Source organism: Phocoena phocoena, chromosome 8 (assembly GCF_963924675.1).
Source record: "Phocoena phocoena chromosome 8, mPhoPho1.1, whole genome shotgun sequence".
NCBI classification, from domain to species: domain Eukaryota; kingdom Metazoa; phylum Chordata; class Mammalia; order Artiodactyla; family Phocoenidae; genus Phocoena; species Phocoena phocoena.
Genome location: NC_089226.1, coordinates 59,297,030 through 59,321,198, shown reverse-complemented (window position 1 = coordinate 59,321,198; position 24,169 = coordinate 59,297,030). Strand labels below are relative to the sequence as shown.

General features: G+C 36.0%; 1 protein-coding gene across 1 annotated transcript in view; it reads right to left on the bottom strand.

Moving 5' to 3' along the window:
* FCHSD2 (FCH and double SH3 domains 2) overlaps nt 1-24,169 on the bottom strand; it is a 301,858-nt gene that overhangs the window by 161,872 nt on the left and 115,817 nt on the right. The window contains exons 4-5 of the mRNA XM_065882104.1: nt 18,300-18,376; nt 5,922-6,066 (exon numbers count right to left, since the gene is read on the bottom strand). Of these exons, the coding sequence (XP_065738176.1) occupies nt 5,922-6,066; nt 18,300-18,376 (222 nt within the window). The remainder of the gene's footprint in view (nt 1-5,921; nt 6,067-18,299; nt 18,377-24,169) is intronic.

The window sequence follows — 24,169 nt, the reverse complement described above, 5'->3', positions numbered from 1 at the left end:
ATGTACAAACTAGTGAATACAACAAAAAAGAAACAGACTCACAGATATAAAGAACAAACTACTGGTTACCAGTGGGGAGAGAGAAGGGAGCAGGGGCAAGAGAGGGGGTATGGAATTAAGAGGTACAAACAACAATGTATAAAATAAATAAGCTATAAGGATATATTGTACAGTGTAGGGAATATAGCCAGTACTTTATAATAGCTATAAATGAAATATAATCTAGAAAAATTTTGAATCATTATGTTGTACACCTCAAACTTATTATAAATTTTATATATATTATAAAATTTTATATTATAAATATTATACCTCAATTAGAAAATGTTACTGAGGGAGAATTTTAAGTCAAAATTGGTTGTGATCATGACAGAACAAGTTGTTTTAGACTATCTTCCTATAGTCTAGAAACTGTAAAAGTCAGACAAAAGAGATTTTTAGAAATAGCCAGCATTAAACAACAGCAATACAAGCTGGACTGAAGGGACTGTGATATCTGGAAGAACAGAGCACAGCTAGGTAAGCTCTGCATTTACCTTGACTTTTCTTCTTAGGGCAATTGTTGAATCATGGCACAGAGATGTAAGATATAAACACAAAGTGGTTTTTTACTAGACTATGGAAACAGAGGTTGGAGTTTGTGGATGCCCAAAGAGCAGGAACTTGAGAGGCTAGACCTGGAAAGAAGGGTACTACAGAGAAGCAAATCCAAAAATCTGCATGCACTTTCCCTGAGTCATCAGTTGACTTCTAAATGGCATGTGTGTAGTCAAATTCTAACAAATTCAGGAAAGAACAGTAGCTGAAAGACTAATGAGCTGAGCAGTGAACAGAGGGATCAGAGAAGCTACATGATGTTGAGAAGACAAAGGTTGGAGTTCAAGTCTCATCAAAGTAGAAATGCTTTGGTAAGCACCCCAAACTTTCAGGTAAGACCCCAGGAATAAGGACATAAGTGAAATACACCAGACTAAAAAGCCTAAAACCAGACCCTAACACAATCAAGGTGATCTGATAGCATTCTATCTGCCTGCTAGAAAACTTAACTCTCTTTGGAAATAGAAAACATCTTCCAGAGCCTCTATAATTTTTATCCACAGTAGGACTGTGAGGCCTACTAAACCAGTAGACCCAAATAACCAAAAACAAACAAAGAAACAGTAAATGATAAAAAGAGACCTATAGTGATTCAGATAGTGGAATTATGAAACAGAGATTAGGAGTGAGACATTTAAGATGATAAAGAAAAAACATGGAGAATTGCACCAGAAACATGGACTCCATTTTTTTTAAATCAAATAAAAATTTCAGAACTGAAAAAATATACTGAGATTCCAAAAGATAAGTTTTAAAAGCAAATTAAAAATAGCAGAACAGCATAGTAGAACTATATACAATAGGCAAGACACAAAAACAACCCAAGTGCCCATCAACAGACAATTGGGTTAAGAAGATGTGGCATGTAAAAAAAAAAAAAAAAAAAAAAGAAGATGTGGCATGTACAGGGAACTTTATTCAATACTCTGTAATGACCTATATGGGAATCTAAAAAAGAGTGGTTATACATGTATGTATAACTGACTCACTTTGCTGTACAGCAGAAACTAAGACAATATTGTAAATCAATTATATTCCAATTAAAATTTTTTTTAAAAAAAGAGGTGGTATACACACACACACGGTGAAATATAATTTAGCCATAAAAAATAATGAAATATTGCCATTTGCAGCAACATGGATGGACCTAGAGAATACCATCCTAAGTGAAGTAAGCCAGAGAAAGACAAATATTGTATGATTATCACTTATACGTGGAATCCAAAAAATAATACAAATGAATCTATATACAAAAAGAAACAGACTCACAGATATAGAAAGCAAACTTATGGTTACCAAAGAGAAAAGGGAGGGGAGAAGGGATAAATTAGGAGTATGGGATTAACAGATACAAACTACTATATATAAAATGGTTAAGTAACAAGGATTTACTGGATAGCATAGGGAACTATATTCAATATCTTGTAAAAACTCATAATGGAAAATAATCTGAAGAAAAAATAAAACTGAGTCACTTTGCTGTATACCTGAAACTAACAAAACATTGTAAATCAACTCTACTTCAATCAATCAATCAAAACAAATTAAAAGAAAAAAAAGAAATAGAACAGAGTGCTAATTAGCTGCAAGATATCAGTGGAAAACATTCAGACTGAAGTGCAGAGAGAAAAAAGGGTATTAATACAGAAAACGTGGAAAAAGTACAAAAGACATGGACAGACTCAAAAGGCCTAACAGCACAAAAGTCATAACGGGGAGGTAAATGGAATTATACTATTAAAACATTTTTATATTGTTCAGGAGGTGCTAAAATACTAATTCACATTAGGCTTTAATAAGTTAATTTAGAGTAAAGTGTGGAGAGCAGTAAAAGTGCCAATTCATGATAAATTATAGTAAGTCAGAAAGGCATACTGGAATCTCTAAGTTAATTACTAAAAGAATAACAAGATTATAAAATTAAAAAGCTAATAGAGGAAAATTGATAACAAAAAGTGTAACATTACTCCATGTTACTAATCACCAGGGAAATTGCAAATCAAAACCACAATGAGATATTACCTCACACCTGTTAGAATGGTTATTACCAAAAAAACAAATGACAACAAACACTGACAAGGTTGTAGTGAAACTGGAACTGTTGTGCACTGTTGGTGGGAATGCAAAATGGTGCAGCTGTTATGGAAAACAGTATGGCGGTTCCTCAAAAAATTAAAAAAGAACTACCATATGATCCAGCAATCCTACTTCTAGGTATTTATCCAAAAGAAGTAAAATTAGGATCTCAAAGAGATATTAGCATTCCCATGTTCACTGCAGCACTATTCACAAAAGTCAAAATATGGAAACAACCAAAATGTGCATCAATGCATGAATGTATTAAAAAATGTGGTATATATATACAATGGACTATTATTCAGCCTTAAAAAAGAAGGAAATCCTATGCATGCAACAACATCGATGAACCTGGAGGACATTATGCTAAATGAAATAAGTCAGTCACAAAAGGACAAATATTGCATGATCCCACTTACATGAAATATCTAAAATAATCAAACTCATGGACACAAAGAATAGAATTGTAGTTGTCAGGGATTGGAAAAAAAGGAAGGAGGGAGCTGTTAACCAACAGGTACAAAATTTCAGTTATACAAAATGAGCAAGTTCTAGAGATCATCTGTACAAAAATACTGTATTGTACACTTTAAAAATCTGTTAAGAGGGTAGATCTCATGTTAAGTGTTCTTATCACACTAAAATAAAAAAGAAGAAAATAAAATATAAGATTATCCAAATATAGGCAAAAAAAAAAAAAAAAAAAAAGCATGGGGAGGAAGGGTTGGAGAAGTACAGGAAGAAAAACAGATGATTTCTGATCCTATGTGGAGTCAATGTGTTGTAAAGTTTGGGAAGTACAACTGGAGAAGCCAATAGTTGTGGCTATGTGTTGCTTTTCTTGCTCCATTGGGAACCTATCTCAATTTTCCTTTGGCAAATCATCTTTTCCCATTTTTAGTCCATGTAGTTTGCATGAAGACTATAACCTCTGTAACCCAAGATAAGTTGATGAGCCTTAATTCTGGTAGTTTTGTTAGTACTTTGGGGAAAGTGGAAAATGTAGGATTGCTAGCTTTGATATTTGTAAATCTAGCACTTTGGGGGCCACCACATAGAGAGAGTTGCTAAAGAATGAAGCCACTGGGGAAAGCAGAGCTAATGGATGGGAAGAAAGACTGAATTCTAATGTCATCATTTGAGGACCTGGATCCACCCCTGCCTGGATTCCATCCATGCTAAAATGTTTAGTTATACATTCTCTTCTTGGCTTAAGCCAGTTTGAAGTAAGTTTCTATCATTTGTAATTTCAGAGTCCTGACAGGTATGCTCAATATGTACTTAGTGTTTAACAACTGCTTAAACAAATACCATTATTATCAGCTATAATATAAGTTAATTCACAGATATAAGGACTTGTCAAAGCTCACCAAACATTCTTAACATTCTTTGCCCAGGAATGTTAGTTAAATTCAGGTCAGAGAAGAGCACAAATGGTTTTAACTCTTTCAAAATATTCTGATATTGGGACTTCCCTCGTGGTCCAGTGGTTAAGACTCCGCCCTTCCAATGTAGGGGGTGTGGGTTTGATCCCCAGTTGGGGAACTGAAATCCCACATGCCACATGGTGCAACCAAAAAAAAAAAAATTTTCTATACTGAGAAATGTAGAACTTCCAATAATTCAATTACATTTGGTGAATGCATTGGCTATTTGAAACATCCTATTTCCTCCCAGTTAGGAAGTAGTATCAACTCTCTACCTGTCTCCCACCCTCTCTGCAGGCACTGATGGACATGGACACACACACACACACACACACACACACACACACACACACACACAATGCTTTTTCTTCCATTAGAAAGCAATGTTTGGTCAGTAGTTTATTCGCTATGTTTGTTTTGAAAGAGATAATTTTGAGCAAAGATAAAACTGAGGCATTCTTAAACAAATATGTTAAAACCCACTGATACTACGTGAGTGCTTGAAAGAGATACATTTAACATATTGATTTCATGCTACTAAAATAATCTTTGGCAAACAAGGAAGATTAGGTTTTTGTTGTTTTTGTTTGTAAAAAAGTAGTGATAATCCAAAGGACAATTAGAATCAAAACAATGGATGGCTTGTGAAATGTTATTTCCTTAAATAATCACTTTAATATTTTCTAAAGTATTAATACTTCTATAAGAAAAATTTAATTGCTTATTAGGCATCATGATAATCTCTAATTTTGTAAAACTGTGTCCTTTCCTAAAAGGACACAATTCAATCACCTACTTTCAATAGCAAGCTTTTCATAAAAATCACATTTAATAACGATTTTTTCTATGAATTTTAAAATTCTGTACAAAGAAACAGATCTATTTAAAAACTTTTATGTAACCTATATAGCTAAACTTTAGAGTAAACCATTTTTGGTAATAAGTTTGCTATATATGGTCAAGATATGGTAACAGGGAAGAGCCAATTTTGACTCCATGTTGGATCTGTTTCTTTGACTTTAACCTTTGCTTTTCGTTCCTTTTGTTATTATAATCATACATAATGGCCTGCCTCGGGGAACCCTGACCCTCTGCCAGAAAGTTAAACTAAAGTGCCTTTGTTCAGCTCACAAGGAGACTATCTGACCCGGCCCACCTGTGAGTGGCTTCAGAAAAGAAGAAATTAACCCATCCCCTCCCCAATGCTGGCCAAGCCAGGCAAAACCTTTTCACTTTACTTCCTCACCTCTTCCCGCTTTCTGTTCTATAAAAGAAAGTGGTATCCAGACCCTGATAAGATGGTTATTTTGAGACATTAGTCTGCCATCTTCTCAGTCTGCCAGCTTTCCGAATAAAGTCGCCATTCCTTACTGGCCTGTACTGTGTGTAGCCAGCATAGCGAGCTTAGACTCAGTAACAATGTGTCAACTTCCTTTAAATTATTATGCAAAATGGGTCAAGTTGAAACTAAGACCAATTTTCTCAAGACTTAGTGGGATTAACAACACTGTAACTATTTTAATATACACCAAACTAAGTAAATCTATTTACTTGAGTTAAGCTGAAAAATATTTGTAAGAAGTGTTTACTGAGCTTTCAGAATGTCCACAGATTCAAATTACACTCACCTTTGTCAGTTAATAAAATACAGTAGTTAGAAGAAACATGTTGAAATCAGAAAATCCATGTTAAAATCAGAAACATTTGGACCATATAGAAAAACTCGAAGTGTACAATGCAATTTAACATAATCTTGCAGATTATAAATGTAGCAGTGAGATATTAAAATGCATACAAGAAAAGAACAAATAAAAACGATACCCTTTTTAGTTGCTGTTCTTTTAGGCTTTTCACTGTCCTTGCAGGCTCAGAAATGAAGTTTTTATAGTTTTCACATATATTGATCCGAGACTGGGCAACCTGCATTGTTCCCTCGAGAAAAGATTTCCAAACAGGATACATGCTCCTAAATTCAAAGAGGGACAGAAAAGTATTAGGCAGAGGAAAGGAAGAATAAGTTGTCTAACCTTTTGCTCACTGGCTAGCACTGACAAAATAAATGTTTCCTTTATAGTTTAAAGTGTATTTATATTGGTTCATAGGTAGTAGTATTTTTAGCATATATAACAAGTAGAAACTTGGAATACACTCTATTCCTCTATAGCTTGACAATGGGCTATTTTGATTCACTAGCTATTCTTGATACTGGAGTAAAGTGATACAAGGATTACAATTCTAGACAAAGCTAACACTATAAAAATTAGTGAATACTTCAGACTTTCCAGGCCTTTCACTGTTTCAGGAATATCATTATGAATATCAAATTTCATTATTTCATTATGCTATTTTCCTGATTTTACAGATGAGGTAACTGAGGCTCAGATAGATTTAGAGCAGCAGTCCCCAACCTTTTTGGCACCAGGGACTGGTTTTATGGAAGACAATTTTTCCACAGACGGGGGGCGAGAGGGGGGAATATGGTTTAGATGGTAATGCGAGCAATGGTTCAGGTGGTAATGTGATCGACAGGGAGCAGCAGATGAAGCTCTGCTAGCTAGCTCGCCTGCCCGCCGCTCACCTCCTGCTGTGTGGCCCGGTGATGGTGGGGGGACCGCTGATTTAGAGGATCACTCTAGATCACAATAGAGTGTGGCAATACTGAGATACAGACGAATACCTCTAAAGTACATTTTCTTTCAACTATATTATATTGCTCTCTTACATAAACTGATGTGCTGGAAAAAAAATCATGAACAACTGCTTATGTTCTTGAGAAGTCTATTTGTTAGAGAAAAGAAGTCTATGGTATCATTGCTCTACATCTGTTTCTCTGTTGTAATAATGCTTCGCCAGCATCACGTTGCAGCCTGGAGTCATTCCAAGCAAGTCCCATCACCTTTACTTGATAAATGTGCTCTCAGAAATCTTTTGGTAAAGTCAAAGAATTATTCATCCTTTGCTTTCTGTAGCCAACTTCCTTTTCAAACCTTCTCTTCTGCTTTGCTAAATGCCTTAGTCAGTCCCAATATGCTCCTAAACTAGTTATAAACATATTTTATAACTTACCATAACAATGAATGGTACCTTGTTAAAAAGAGATACTTGCACTGATAGATTATAATATCCATCTCCTAAGATTTCCCTTCTTGTGTCACGTGAATTTCCTACTATAGCAATGTATGGGACCGTGTGTTACATATAATGCTAGCTGTGGGTCAATGGATGACAGTGTGAAAACAAGAAAAAGAAAATTTGCCTGGGTCTCCATCCTACTTGGAACTAAAAAAAACTTGAAACTGCACTTCTCAACCAAGGGAATAGTTTGTGTAATGGATTAGTAGTTTGTAATACACCAAATACATCAGTTTCGATGGAAATATTCACTTATTTAAGCAGAGGTATATTACTTTCCCTTTGGAAAAAAGAGTCAGTGTGTTGTGCCACCAAAAACTGTCAGCATAAAAGCAATGATGGGCTTAAGAAGAGCAAAATGAATACAAGTAATAAATGTTAACTAAACCTATTGTGGTAATCATTTTATCAATATATGTAAATCAAACCGTCATGTTGTACACCTCAAACTTATACAGTGATATATGTCAATCATTTTTCAATAAAACTGGAATAAAAACCCAGCAAAATTAATGTCCTCCATGACCTTACTGCATGACTACCAATGGAATCTAGAATGTAAACTCACCACAGAACCTCCTAAGCAGTCCAGATAATTGATTTTCTCAGAGAATGCACCGAGAGAAAAATTCAGTACTATGTTTTGCAATTATTAATTTATACTTAATACACATTTTTAAATCATAATGAAAATGAGCAAGGACAATTATGAATTGTAATCCGAAGGAAGGAATAAAGGAAAGAAGGAAGGACAGAGGAGGGGAATAAGGAGGAAACTATGCTCGTCCCTTAGGTAGCACCCTTTTCCTTTTACGTCTTCATCTAGTTGACTGTTGCTCATCCTTCAAACCTCAACTTAATCGTAACTTCCTCAGGGAAGTCTCAGGATCACCACCAAGCCAATGCACAGACTCAATCAAGTCCCTCCCTGTTATTTGTTCACATGGTTCTAGCACTATTCCTTCAATTATAAATATTTTTATGTTAATTGTTAATGTTTGTCCCTCTCACTATAGTAAAAGTTTCATAAAGGGTACATGTCTTTCTCACAACTGTATTGCTATTTCTAGGGCCTAGCACATGGCCTAACCATTAGAAAGGTTATAATCAGTATGTGCTGAATGAAAAAAAATGAATGAATGGATGAATGTATAAATTATGAGGACTGTACAACAAAAAGAAAAATCCTTTCATTACAGAGTTTAAAAAGAGATCTTTAGAGACTAGCAGACAAATAAATAGCAGGCAAACATATTCACAACAATGACATACCATGAAACTCACGAAATTCGGTTACCAGTCAGTCAGAAGACCTGGGTTCAAGTTCCAGTTTAACCAATATAATCGTATGTAGCACATCTCACTATACTTTCATTTCCTCAACTGGCAAATGGAAAAATAACAAAAATACCAGCACCATGCACCTCACAGGGATATTTTAACAATTAAATGAAAATGATGTGAAAATTCTTGCCACACAGATTCTTTTAAATGAATAAATAGTAATAGTCACAGAATTGTAGAAGAAATAGAAGTACTTATTGTTAACACAATAGTGGTAGTTCCAATGGCAGTGGTGTTTTTCATTCCAATTGTGAAAAAATAATAATGGGTTATAGAGTGATTTTCTAAAAATTTTATTTCACTAGGCTTCATATATATAATTTTGAAACATAAGGAAATGTATCAAGCATTTATGGTATTTTGTTATTCTGCTCAGGTCAGGAAATGAGGCTCAAAATTATATAAGAAAAGAAGAAAATTCTTTTAAGAACCTATCTCATGCTAGGCACTATGTCATGTATTTTACATCTGTCATATCATTTAATCCTCATGACAACTTTGTAAAGTAGGCATTATCCTCATTTTGCAGAGGAGAAAAAGTAAGGCTTGGAGAGGTTGTGAAATTTTTCTACAGCTATTCACCAGGAAATAGTACTCTCATGGTCATAACCTAAACTTTGCCATTAACAATAACTACCCCTCTGCTCTAATACCAATTTAATCATCTAATCTCTGACCAACACCTCTTGTTTCCACTCACTCCCTTTAGGATTCTCACTTCAACAATTATTCAACCCTATCAGAGCCCACAATCCATTTCATCCTACCTCCTTTCCACTGTCTTTCACTCCCTCTCATAATCTCCCTTTACAGCTCCTTACCCAGCCTAGATTTCAGGGTCCACCATTATGATCACCCTCTAATGTACACCCTAGCTGAGCACGAGCTTTCTCTAGTTGTGGCAAGTGGGGGCTACTCTTGGTTGCGGCACGCAGGCTTCCCCTTGCGGTGGCTTCTCTTGTTGTGGAGCTCAGACTCTAGGCACGCGGGCTTCAGTAGTTGTGGCACGCGGGCTTCAGCAGTTGCGGCACATGGGCTCAGTAGTTGTGTGGCACGTGGGCTCTAGAGCACAGGCTCAGTAGTTGTGGCACACAGTCTTAGTTGTTCCATGGCATGTGGGATGTTCCCGGACCAGGAATCAAACCTGTGTCCCCTGACTTCACAGGCAGATTCCCATCCACCGCGCCACCAGGGAAGTCCTCTTTCGGTCATTATAATCTACAAATTCCAAACTTGGTTAAATCCAAAATTCTGTTTACACCATACCAATGTCTGTGCAATAGAACGTTGCTGGAGTAAACAATAATCATGCTGCCTAGTCTCACTTTCAACTGACGTCAAATAATCCCTTAGCGCCCCCCAGCGATCCTACTATATTCCCCTAATCCACTTATTTGCTCACTCTTCTAGATAATTATTTCCCACCTTTTCCTCTCATCTCAAACCTCTAATATGACCACACTTTCAGCTGATAATGAAGTATGAAGATAATGTCCACATGCTCCCTCCACATCTACCTATCTCCCTGCTTTTGCACCTATACACTGTGTCATCCCTCTTTTTACTCCAATGAATTACCTGTGCTCTGAAGGCCAACCCTTCACATCTGTATATATAACCTCTAACTCAACAGCAATCCAGTAATTGTGCTTTCTCCTACAATATCAACTTTTCCCTCTCTACTGAATCATACTCATATAATGTCTTGCATCTTAAAAAAAAAAAAAAGCCCTCCATCAACCCTCCATTTCTCTCCAGCTACCACCCCAATGTCTGCTCCCTTTAACAGCAAAACTCCTCAAAAGAAATGTCTGAAATTACTGTTTCCATTTCTCCTCCTGGTCACTCTTGATTCAATTCAAATAAGGTTTTAGCATCCACCATTCTGAAATTACTTGTCACGGTCATCAAAGATCTCCCTGTGGCTAAACCCAATAGTCAATTCAAGCTTTGGGCCTATTATTCAGTCTATCAGCAGTACTGACCTAGTTTATCCTTCTTGAAATGTTATCTTTACTTGGCTTCTAGGATAGCTCTCTCTCTTGGTCTAGCCTTATCTCACTAGCCACAATTTAGGCTCCTTTGCTAGTTCCTCTTCATCTCATTGCCCTGTAAATGCTAGAGTGTCCCCACAGTCAGCTTCTTCTCTTTACACTCCTTAGATAAGCTCATGCAGTCTCAAGGCTTTAAATACTGTCACTATGCTGACTATTCCTGAATTTTTAATTCAGACATCTTCCCTAACCCCTCAGTTGCCTATTTAACATATCCAACTTGGATATTTAGTAGGTATCTTAAAACTAACATGTCCAAAAACAAATTCTTGATTTCCCTAAAATCTGTTCTGTTAATCTATTCCATCTCATTGACAGCTATTCAAACCTCTAGTTGTTCAAGCCCAAACCCCTAGAATCATCATTGATTCCTCCTTTTTTTTCTCATATTCCACATCTGATTCACCAAGAAATACTGTTCACTAGACTTTAAAAATATAATGGAATCTGATTACTGTCTATCTCTTCCACTGCTACTACCCTGGTTTCAGCCACCATTATCTCGTGCCTGGATTACTATAATAGCCTAAATGACCTCTCTCTGATTTTGCTCTTGTCTCCCTAAAGTCTAGGCTCTACACAGTATATCCACTGCAGTGCCAACCACTTCTTGGTACTCTGTTTTCTTTTAACTATGCTTACTGTCCTTGTCACCAAGTGACAATGTTTAATTACTCATATGCTTATTGTCTTGTCTTCTTTCACCAGAATGAAGACTCCATGCAGCAGAAGCTTTGTTTTATTCACTCTTGTATCCTCAGCACCTAGAACAGGGTCTGGCACAGCAGGCACTCATTCAATATATATTTATAGGAGGAAGGAGAGGAGGGAATGATGGAGATTAGATTCAAACCCAGATCTGTCTGGCTCCCAAACCTCTGCTCTTCTGCTGACATAAGATTGTTCTAGGTCCAGCATTACTATTAAAGAATTTTTAAAAAGAGTCTCTTCACTTTAAAAAAGGTGTACACTAAGTTCTTTGTGTATGTCTTACACAATTTGTGCCTCATATCTCCTGTACCATTATTATTTTTTGTTAAAATGACTCACCTTTTAAACTAAAATATATGTATCTTACTACTTCATATTCCACTCTAATTGAAAAATAAAACTTGCCATAATAATTAAGTTTTAATTAGTAAAATTCAAAAATATTGATCCATATACCACCTAAAATCTCGCTGTGAACTATTTCTCATATGACTATTACACTGGAAAACAGAGAAAACCTTATCAGGGAAAATTTTTATTAAGAAATAAACCAGGGACTTCCCTGGTGGCGCAGTGGTTGAAAATCCGCCTGCCAAGGCAAGGGGCATGGGTTCAAGCCTTGGTCGGGGAGGATCCCACATGCCATGGAGCAACTGGGCCCGTGTACCAAACTACTGAGCCTGTGCTCTGGAGCCCATGAGCCACAACTACTGAGCCCACGTGCCACAGCTGCTGAGGCTCGTGCGCCTGGAGCCTGTGCTCCGCAACAAGAGGAGCCTAGAGCCTGTGGTGTGCAGGCAATGAGAGGCCTGCACACCACAGCGAAGAGTGGCCCCTGCTCGCCGCAACTAGAGAAAGCCCACACGCAGCAATGAAGACCCATCGCAGCCAAAAATAAATAAATTTAATAAAAATAAATAAATTTAAAAAAAGAAATAGAAAAAAATTAAAAGAAATAAACCAACAAATTTATTTTGACTGTAGTGGTGGTCACACGAATCTACATATGTGATAAAACACCACAGAACTTAATATGCATACACTTACATACACACAAATAAGTACATGTAAAACTGGTGAATTCTAAATTAGATTGGTGGATCGTATCAATATCAATTTCCTGGTTGTGATGTTGTATTATAGTTATGCAAGTTATTACTACTGGGGGAACTGGGTGAAGAGTATAAGAACACTCTTTGTATTATTTCTTAAAACTGCACATGAATCTATAATTTTTTTTTAAGTAAAAACAAAAGTTTAACAAACAAAAATCACAGATCTACCCTTGGCCTGGAATACAGCACCACACATCAAGAGGACTCTAGAAAATGTGACAAGTTAAATTCATAATCTAAGATTAAGTTACATAGTGACTGATAACAGGAGAAAGTATGGTGTTTAATAAATAAGTGTTCATGTATTGCTGTTTTTGGTAGTAGGAAGGGAGATTATCCTCAGTCTAGGTAACAGAAGTAAAGGCAGGGAGAATGACTGATACTCAGTCCAGTTGAGGTGTGATAAGAACTGGAGTACAACTGCAGCTTAAGATGCCCAAGGGTTGGGGAACAAGCATGAAAAAAGGAGAAATGGCCAGAAAGGAGCAAAGAAAGGTAATTTGGGGTCAGGATTCTTCCTGGCTTTTGATATCATAAAAAAAAAATTTCTTTAATTTCATACTATTAGCAAGGAGAAACAATAGAAGATTTTCAAGTAGGGGGTGAGAGTAGGCCTACTTTACAAAGACATACAGACGTACAGGTTGGTGGTACTGTGGCAATGAAATTGTGAAGGGGAGAGATCACAGACAGAGAAGCAGCTACTTAACATTCCTAACAGAAGATGAGGTCTGAAAAGAAGTCACAGTTGGAGGCAGCTGACTTGTTGGTTCCCAAGCTGAAGAGTTAATAAAAACACAGATCATTACTAGTTTATAGGCAATATTTAAAGATAGAAATATAGATAAGATTACTTAAAACAGTCACAAGAGAGCTGAGGGAACTCCAAGAAATATTTACATAGAAAGGACTTGCTATGGTCTGAATGCTTGTGGTCCCCTGAAATTCATATGTGGAAATCCTAATCCCCAAAGGTGATGATGGTATTAGGAGGTGAGGCTTTGCAGAGGTGAAGGCAGAATAGTGCCGTTATAAAAGAGACCTCACAGAGCTCCCAAACCCCTTCTACCAAGTAAGGGCACAGCTAAAAGTTGAAAAGTCTGCAACTCAGAAGAGGGACTTCACCAGAACCTAACCATGCCGGCATCTTTGTCTTGGACTTCAGTCTCAAGAACTGTGAGAAATAAATTTCTCTTACTTATAAGCCACCCAGTCTGTGGTATTTTGTTATAGCAGCCTGAACAGACTAAGACAGGACTGAAAAACCTGTCCTCAAAGATTAAAAAAAAAGGTCTTAGAGAAAGTATTATTACAGAAGTCTAGTTTCCAGGCAAACGGGGGTGGGTTTTATGGCATTAAATGGTGCATGTATCGTCAGACTGGCAAAAATTTTCAAAGATTGACCATGTGCCCTGTTGGTAAAAAATAAAAAGAAATGGGTAGTTTCAAATCAAATTTGAAGACATGCAAAATATACTAAGACAGAGTTTATGAAGGTTAATTTATAGTTTCACATTTTAAATGTATAAACCCTTTGACCCAGCATGTTCCCCTCTAAGAATTAACCCTATAGATATACTTTCACAATGCACAAAGATATAACTATGTGCATACGTGAGTTATCCACTGCAGCATTATTTGCAATAGTAATTAACTACCAACAGAGAAATGGATAACAAACTATAATTTACCCACACTATGGCACTAACATAGCCATTAAAAAGAAGAGGGAACCTGAACAAACCGACTTGAAGGGACATCTAAAATAGACTCCTTAGAAAAGGGAACCCTCATACACTGTTGGTGGGAATGTAAACTGGGCAGTCACTATGGAAAAGAGTATGGAGGTTCCTTAAAAAACTAAAAATAGAGTTACTATATGATCCAGCAATCCCACTCCTGGGCATATATCCGGAAAAGATGAAAACTCTAATTCAAAAAGATACATGCACTCCAATGTTTGCAGTGGTACTATTTATAATAGCCAAGACATGGAAGCAACCTAAGTGTCTATTAACAGATAAGTGGATAAAGAAGATGTGATTGATACACACACACACACACACACACACACACACACACACACACACACAATGAATGGAATGTTACTCAGCCATTAAAAAGGATGAAATATTGCCATTTGCAGCAACATGGATGGACCTAGGGATTATCATACAGAGTGAAGTAGGCCAGACAGAGAAAGACAAATACTACATGATATCACTTATATGTGGAATCCAAAAAATAATACAAATGAACTTATTTACAAAACAGAAACAGACTCACAGACAGAGAAAACAGACTTCTGGTTACCGAAAGGGAAAGAGGAGGGGGAGGGACAAATTAAGAGTAGGGGATTAACAGATACATACCACTATATATAAAATAGATAAACAATAAGGATTTACTGTATAGCACAGGGAACTACATTCAATATCTAGTAATAACCTATAATGGAAAAGAATCAGAAAAAAATATATGTATGTGTAACTGAAGAATCACTTTGCTGTACACCTGAAACTAACATAACACTGTAAATCAACCATATTTAAATAAAAATAAATAAATAAAAAATAAAGTAAAATAGACTCCTTAGGTGTGTGTATGGAAGGTGTATGTGTGGAGGGAATTACAAAAGCATATGTATATAATTCTAGTTCTGTTAAAAGCAGCACAACTGTTTATGTTCATGTATGCACTGCACAGGAAAAATATGGAAGAAAAGACCACATACTTCTAACAGCAATTACTCTAGTAGAAATGTGAATGGAAGGTGCTTGGCAAAGAGGATGAGGTACACTTTATACTCTGTTACACATTCAACAAGCATGCATTATTTGGGTAAGAATTTTTAAATTAACAATACAAATATAAACACAAAAAAGTTAAAGGGAAATTTTAATTGACTGGAGCTGAAATAAACTCCTAATAAACAAACAAACAAACAAAAAATGGCAACTGCCATTCTCACCCTCAATCCTGATCTACTGTCTTTTTTCACTATGGCACCACCATCCTCTCAGCTGCCTAAGTTAAAAAACCTGCGAGTCATTCTACAACCCTTCCTCTCCCTCCCTCTACTTCCTCCTTCAGTTAGTAAATATTTATCAAATGCTTTCTATGTTCCAAGAACTATTTTAGATACTGAGAAAACTACTTTATAGTTTGACAGTTACAGAAAACTGTTTGTAGTCTGTCTCAGAACAAATTTGACAAACACAAAAACAAAACTGCCAAATCAATAGCAAGTCCTCTAGCTTCAGTTTTCTAAATATCTCTGAAATCTGCCCCACAGCCTAATTTCTACTATAATTTTCATGGTTCAAATAAGAAATGATGAGGGATTAAATTCCTGCAATTCTATTCTTTCTGAATTCTTCCTCATATCCCTTTAGTCCACCTTCATACCCCTTTAGTCCACCTTCATACAGTTACTAAAGTATGTTGAACTTGTCACTCCTCTTATGGAAATTCTTTGATGGTTCTGTTATCTTCTGAATAAAAAAGAAACTCTGTGATACGCAAAGTCCTTCATGATGCCTATCTAGGTATCCTCCAGGTCCACCACTCCTCTTACCCTCCAACCCATACACACTTCATTGCTACCTAACATTCATATTTTCTCATGTCTCCCTGCATTTAAGGTGTTACTTCTGCTTAGAATTCCTTCTGCCCAGTGCTGACAAACTCCTGCACATCCTTTAAGACTCAGCTCTAGAAGCCTAGGTTTTCCTCTACAGTCCCAATGCACCTCTACTACTACCCAATATCGCAACTGTTTATAGTGGCTATCTCCTTTAAGCTCCTTAACAACAGGCACCATACCTTCTACTCTCTTTAATCCTGAAGTCTACTTTAACAACTAGCATGTAAGTAGATATTTCACATCTATCTCATAAATAAAGAATGAATGAGGGACTCCCCTAATGGTGCAGTAGTTAAGAATCCACCTGCCAATGCAGGGGACAGGGGTTCGACCCTGGGAAGATCCCACATGCTGCGGAGCAACTAAGCCTGTGTGCCACAACTACTGAGCCTGCGCTCTAGAGACCACGAGCCACAACTACTGAGCCCGCATGCCACAACTACTGAAGCCCATGCGCCTAGAGCCCATGCTCCACAACAAGGGAAGCCACTGCAGTGAGAAGACCACACACCACAACGAAGAGTAGCCCCCACTCACCGCAATTAGAGAAAGCCTGTGTGCAGCAACAAAGACCCAATGCAGCCAAAAATAAATTAATTAATTAATAAAAAAAGAATGAAAAAAGAAAGAATGAATAAATGACTGAGTGTTTACATAGCTGTGTCTTGAGTAAAGCATACAACCCAAGACTTAGTTTCCTCATATATAAAAAGGGGATAATCATATGTACCTCACAGGTTTGATTATCACGTTTTGATATCATGGGAGATAAAGTTCCTACCATAGTATCTGGTATACAGTAAATATTTAGTAAAAGTTGGCTTAACATACTTTTAAAAATTAGGTTGCATAAGCTAGCCTGGGAGCAGAACCTTATCCTTATTTCTTTGGTAACCTGCATCCTGAATTTCAAACAAACTTGGAATAGAACCTATCTGTAAGTTGCAGTCCTTCTTTACTCTCTAGCAACCAGTCTCTTCCTTGGTCAGGCTTTCCTCATGCCAGCAATACTGAACATATCATTCTCACTTTCACCTCAAGGCTTTGCGCTCTGCTTGTCTCTTTCGCCTAGGGTTTCATCTCCTCTCTTTTCCCCCCTTAGCTGAACTTTGTAGATACTGAAAAGTCCACAAGAAAATTCCTATATTTATTTCCTGTTTTGCTTTATTATTCCATATTGCAACTACAGATGTATTATTTATAGCTATCATGCCACCTTCCAAGTTATCAGTCTTGCAACTGTGAAGAACTATTAAGGTTTCTTGTGTATCCTGCAGTTTTCCATCTCCATTAAGAGATTACCTGATGATCCAGCAACTTGATTTCATATTCAGATTCCAAACCACACACTTCAATACTGAGTTCTTTTTTTTTTTTATTTTTTTTTTATTTTTTTTTAATACTGAGTTCTTAATTACCCTGAATTCTCTGCTATTGTTTCATGAGTAATAATTAGTCTTAACTTCAACCAGACTGCAAGCTCTGAAATCCTGTCTTTGACTTCTGGTTCCCTCAACACTAAGGACAGTCTTGAGCACAAAAGCTAATAAATACTTCCAAATTAACTGCAAAAAAGACACCAAATTCTAAACAAAATTATAAATATTTTAAAGACATCTGCATGAAGACACAATTTATATTCCATTGTTGTCTACCTTCTTTAAAATTTGTATGTGGGATATTGACTAATCAATTTCTAGATACCTTGTGGGTGTGTCTGTATACTATGTATATATACATATATATAAAATATATATAATTTAGAAACTCTTTTCCCCTAGGCTCACAGAATCCTATCTTTCCAAATGTAGGATTTGTTTCAGAAGAAAAGAATCAATAATCATGATAGAAATTACAATCTTGTTTCATTATTGTTGTGATAATGTGTTTCATTTATAGGCCACTGAGGAAACAATTTGTGTTCCATTGTCATCTATCTGCTTTAAATTCCTTATGTGGGTATCAGTTAAACAAAATGGAATCTTGGCTTAAGACATATGAAAATGATCTATTTCATATACAATATATATGTTGTAGAACATTAACACTGTCTGATAATTTTGATATTATATCTAAAAACACAGCAGAGGAAAGAAGCAATTTTTAAAAAAACTGGAGTCTATGTTGTATATATGTGACATGGCTCTGTGTGAAATCAGTTTTAAAGAAAATGGGCAAGAGCTACGTATTAAGTTACCTGTAATCATTCCGATCATCAGCTTTTATTCCAGGCCAATCTCTCTTCAGATATTGACTAGCCAACTTCTGGATACCCTGTTAAAAAATACATATTTAATATAATAAAATATAATATAAATTATAAAATAAGTATTGTGCTATAAAGGAAGCTCTTTTCCTTAAAATACATTACTTAGCAAATCCCATCTTTCCATATATAAATTTAATTCAGAAGTAAAGAACCAATGATAAATGGTAGAACACCATAACTTGCTTCATTATTTTCAAAGTCTTCTCTTGTCCTCATTTTTAGGAAAAAGGTGAATATAAAGATGAGAAAATTGAAACTTAATTGAAATGCTTTCCACGTCACCAAACTATGTGACCAGCCATAAAAACGAACTACCCCGGTATATCACAGGGAACACAGCTGTCCACCTCCACAGAGCTCTGATTACTCAGCTTGACATCTCAATTTTCCATCACTCCTCTGCTGCGGCATATACTGCATTTCTGAATCCCAGCAGTCAAACTCATATACCAGGAAAGACTACAACACATTCAATTTGGAGCAGACAGATAAACACTGGCTTGTAAAATTAATGGACAAACCTTGTTGCTATTCCATACTAGTAATTTTCAAGACAGACTTTAAGAGTGTTTTTCTTTTTAAATAATACCATGGCACAAATCACTTAAAATGAAAAAATTAGTTTCACAAAGAAATACTCACTTATTGTTATCCATACAAACATGAACCTGGACAAAACAGAGTATCCATAATAGGTACAGGATTTTATTGGCAAGGTTAAACTACTCACTCTGAATATAGAGCATACTACTTTTAGAAGGAAACATATGCGGTTCCCTAACACTGTAACAGGGTCCAATGTAATGGATCAGAAATCATTAACTTTGGGATATTCTATATATGCAACTTTAAAAAGAACAAATAAAATGCTGAGATGAAGAACAATCACATTAACTGACTGCCTACTTTAAGCAGAAGCTGCTTAAGTAAAATCAGTGGTGCATTCTATACATGGTACCTTTCTACTAAGGTCTGCTGCCAAATCAATTTGGCTTAATTAAATCCATTGTTGAATGTTTCTGTTTACCATTATTTCAATGAGCCCAAAGGGTAGCAGGAACTACAGAGAAGCTCCTTTGAATCTCGAGTTCCTTCTGAATTTGGCAATAGTTTGGTTTCACTATTTTCAGGTCCTATGTATTCTGAAAACTCACATATAACTGCATATCCACAATACTTCCACTTACATACCTTGCACTTTGGGGAATACAATTACTTAGTCTTCCCTGAATACGTACAGAATTTTTTTTTCACTTCTGTATCTTGTTCACACCGTTCTTTATTTGTATGAAATCTCTTCCCACCACTCCCATTCCTACCAGTGGAGTTCTTGCTGCCCCTCCTTTAAACTGATTTTTAAATTTCCGAACACAAAATATTCAAAAGTATATAAAGAAAAATGTGGAAAGTTTAAATGCCTAAGTGTTTGGTTTCATTTCATTAAAAGAGGATAGTTTAGGGCTTCCCTGGTGGCGCAGTGGTTGGGAGTCCGCCTGCCGATGCAGGGGATGCGGGTTCGTGCCCCAGTCCGGGAGGATCCCACATGCCGCGGAGCGGCTGGGCCCGTGGGCCATGGCCGCTGAGCCTGCGCGTCCGGAGCCTGTGCTCCGCAGCGGGAGAGGCTGCAGCAGTGGGAGGCCTGCGTACCGCAAAAAAAAAAAAAAAAAAAAGAGAATAGTTTATCATTATTTCTGCATTTATTAGCTTGAATTCTTTTTTAAAGAACTATCCCTCCTGGACTGTTTGGGTATGCTGAGGTACAGTTCTCAGAGGAAAGGCAAGATAAATACTTGACTGTCCAGTTTTGGTCCAAAAGTGAACAATGAATTTTTAAAGTAACATTATGAACTCACATATTTTGAATAATGGATGTGTTTCAATCTACTGCAGTCACAATTCTCTTGATGCTCCAAATGCTACATCTGTGGTCAGTGGGAGCTCCTCCAAGTTGGCTCCCATATCATGACCCCAATAGACTTTAATAATTTCTTTGTTTTCTTTTACAGTCCCTATTCCAGATCTGCAGTAAGCTAGTTTTCCAAGGAATTCTGATTGCTTTCAGAGAGAAACCATATTTAGAGACCACAATCTAGGTACTTCCTTATCCTTTTGGTCTTACTTTGTATCTTTCTCTAAGAGGGCTTTCCTAATCACTGTATACAAAGTAGCTCACGCTTCAGTCAGTTGCTCTCTCTCTCATCAGCCTACTGTATTCATAATCCTTATACATTGTTACTGTCTGGTTTAAATATGCTTTGCCTATTTGCTGACTATAAGCTCCATCAGGTACAGATCTTGTCTTTTTCTTTCTTTCTTTTTTCTTTTTAATCACTATGTCTCCAGGCTATAGCAAAGAGCCTAGTATTTAGCTGATACCAACAATGTTCCCTGATTGCACGAATAAATGCCACCTACATTATTCCATTTCTAATGTATAATACTCAAACTCCTTTTGTGTTTTTGCCATTCTGAGTTAGAAATGTTTAGATCAAAATTTCTCTGGTTCCCTAATTTTCATATACTCAAATAAAAAAAATGTATCAGATTTCTAAGATTATGACCAGATGGTTTTTATACAATAAATAAATAAGTTCCTTAGTAAAATTATAGTCAAATTTGACCATCTCCATTACTGAAAGGGAATATATGTGTAAGATACTCTGAAGCAATGAAAAAAGTTTATTCCATATTTAGAAGGCAGTACATATTAATTTTTATGAAGATTCAAGTAAGTTAAGATCCCTGAATTCAAAGAACTCATAATATGTAGACAGGAATAGGAAGCATACAGCATAAAATGGGAGGCAATGGATGGGTTGCCAAATAAGTGGTAATATGTGATACAAGTACCCAGAGGAGGAAAGGATCATCTGATATGTTCTTAACAAATTTACATCTCAATAATATGATAGTGACTTTTTCAGTTTAATAACTGCTAAAGTGGTTGCAGAACAATTTTTATAGAGCATGGGATATGATAGGAGCCTCAGATTATGAGAAGGACTAAGAGGGCAGAATGACAGCACTGTAAATTTATATAAAACAAGTGAACTTACTAACGAGCATCTCAACACACTTATTTCTCTTAATTCTGTTAGTCCCTGTTATAACTACAGAGAAATTGGACGCTTAGAACATACAAAATTTACTTAAAGTCACAGTTAAGTTTGAATTAGAATCTAGTTAAGTTTGAATTAGAATCCCTAGTTATCATTCTAAATCTGCCCACAAAATGACTGTAGATTTTATATAATTCTTTAAAAATTTTTGAAATTACTTCAACTTGTTATTTTTGTGCATTATAAGTTACAAGAGCAATTTCTAGAGCTCTAAACCACAATGTTGAACTGTACTAAATTGAATGGAGTGCTTCAGAGATGAGATGAGGGATTCATGAAATAGACAAACAGTGAGATCTTTAGATGAAAGACTTTATTCAAGTTAGTTCAGAGAGACAGGAATCATGGCTTCTGTGTGCTCCATGCAGCTGTTCAAGATCTAATCTGCATGGATGCTCAAGAAATACTCCATGGCCCTTATAAGAAAGGTCCTAAATAACACTTCATGCTTCTGAAAGCATTCTATACTTAATTGGTTTACCTTTTACATTATGCTTAAAGCTACATCTTATGAATAAAAGGTTTACTTGTATAGAAAGTAAAATCTACCACAAGTAAATGGCTAAGGAAGATAAATCCATGGCTAATTTTTTTTTAATGGTTTTTTTTTTTTTTGGAATCACTTCCCTGGCCCACAACATTACTTTACATTACATTACTCTTTAAAACTGATGCATTAGATATAATATTTATATTTACATAGGTATCACTAATACATAATGTTGATTTGATTTCCAATACAGTTTACTCTGGAGCAGTGGTTTCTATAAAAATGTACTATCAATATACTCTTTGCAACATCCAATAATATCCCATTCCAACTTTTGAAAAAGCCATCAGTGTTTGATGTAAGACTTGCCTTGTTTCACCTCTCAATAACACTTGCTATATTGCTCTAACAAGTGAAGCAACACAAAGACAGACACTGTTCAATAGACACTGGGAAATGGACTGATGGCTTAACCTTTTGCCCATTTACCACAGAAAGCTGAGCAGAAGTGTGCCCCATGGATCTCACACAGGTTATTCTGTATCCATTTTTTACCGCTAACATACAGAGAAACTAATATTTAAATTTTATAAGGATATGACATCAGATGGCACTTCAAAATTATAGGAAGCCATGTTACATAATATACTATACCTTTTTGTCATGAAATTCCCAACATTATGTAAATGACTTTTAAAAATTAAAGTCCACTGCATAAGTTGGATACTTCTCAAACTGATGTAAATTATACAATGATTATAAATTATACAATGTCTTAACTATTCTAAAATTAATAGTAATAGAGAACTTCACATCCCCCCTTAAGCAAAGTTTTGAAGTATTTTCCATTGTCTTGTACAGCACATAATTGAAGTTAAGGTAAAAAAAATCAATATATTATTTTAAATTACATAATAAATTGTCTTTACTTACTTTTCTATTCATTTCATGATAAAATGAGGTATTAATCTCATGTTACATATTAAATATGTATTTAGATATTTTTAGATTTTTCCTTTTATCAAAAATAAAGATTAATTTTGTTTAAATTTAGCTATGTAAGAAAAAACAAGTTCTAATGACATATTAAATGACCTATTTGATTTGAGGACCAAACAGAATAAAAAAGAGATGAAATTTAACACTCACCCATGATAAAAATTCTGAAGAAACTAGTAGCAGAAGCAAACTTCCTTAAGCTAATAAAGGGTATATACAAAAAGCCTACAGTTATTGGGACTTCCCTGGTGGTCCAGTGGTTAAGTATCTGCCTTCCAGTGCAGGGGATGCAGGTTCAATCCCTGGAGGGAGAACTAAGATCCCACACACTGCAGGGCAACTGGAGCTGGCAACTCCCACGTGCTCTGGAGCTGATGTGCCACAACTAGAGACCCCATGTGCCACAACCACTGAGCCCGTGTGCTCTGGAGCCTGCCTGCTACTAAGGAGAAGCCCGCAAGCCGCAACAAAGAGCCCACGCGCCACAACAAAAGATCCCGTGTGCTGCAACTAAGACCTGATGCAGGCAAATAAATAAATTAATTAATTAAAAAATAACAAATGATTACATTAAAAAAAAAAAGTCTAGAGTTAACATACTTCTAATGGAAAGTGAATGCTTTCCCCCTAAGACTGGGAATAAGGCAAGGATGCCCTCTCTCACCAGTCCTTTACAACACTGTATTTGTAGTCCCACTTAGTACAAAAAGGCAAGAAAAAGAAGTAAAAGGTATACAAATTGGAGAGGAAGAAATAAAACTACTTCCATTCACAGATGACATGATTGTCTATGTAGAAAACCCCAAAGAATCTACAAAAAAAACCCAAAACAAAACCAAAAAACCCTCCTGGAACTAATAAGTTTAGCAAGGTTGCAAGATACAAGGTCAACATATAAAACTCAATTGTTCTCCTATGCACCTGCAATGAACAATTGGAATTTGAAACTTTAAAAAAAAATTAGGATAGCACTGGGGGGAAAAAGAAATACTCAGGTATAAATCTAACAAAATATTAATATGTGTAAGAACTGTATGTGGAAAACTCCAAAACACTGATGAAAAAAATCCAAGAAAACCTCATGTTAATGGATTAGAAGAGTTCACATTGTTAAGAAATTCAAATCAAAATTCCAGAAAGTTTTTTTGTAGATATCAAAAGACTGATTTTAAAATGCATATGGAAAGGTA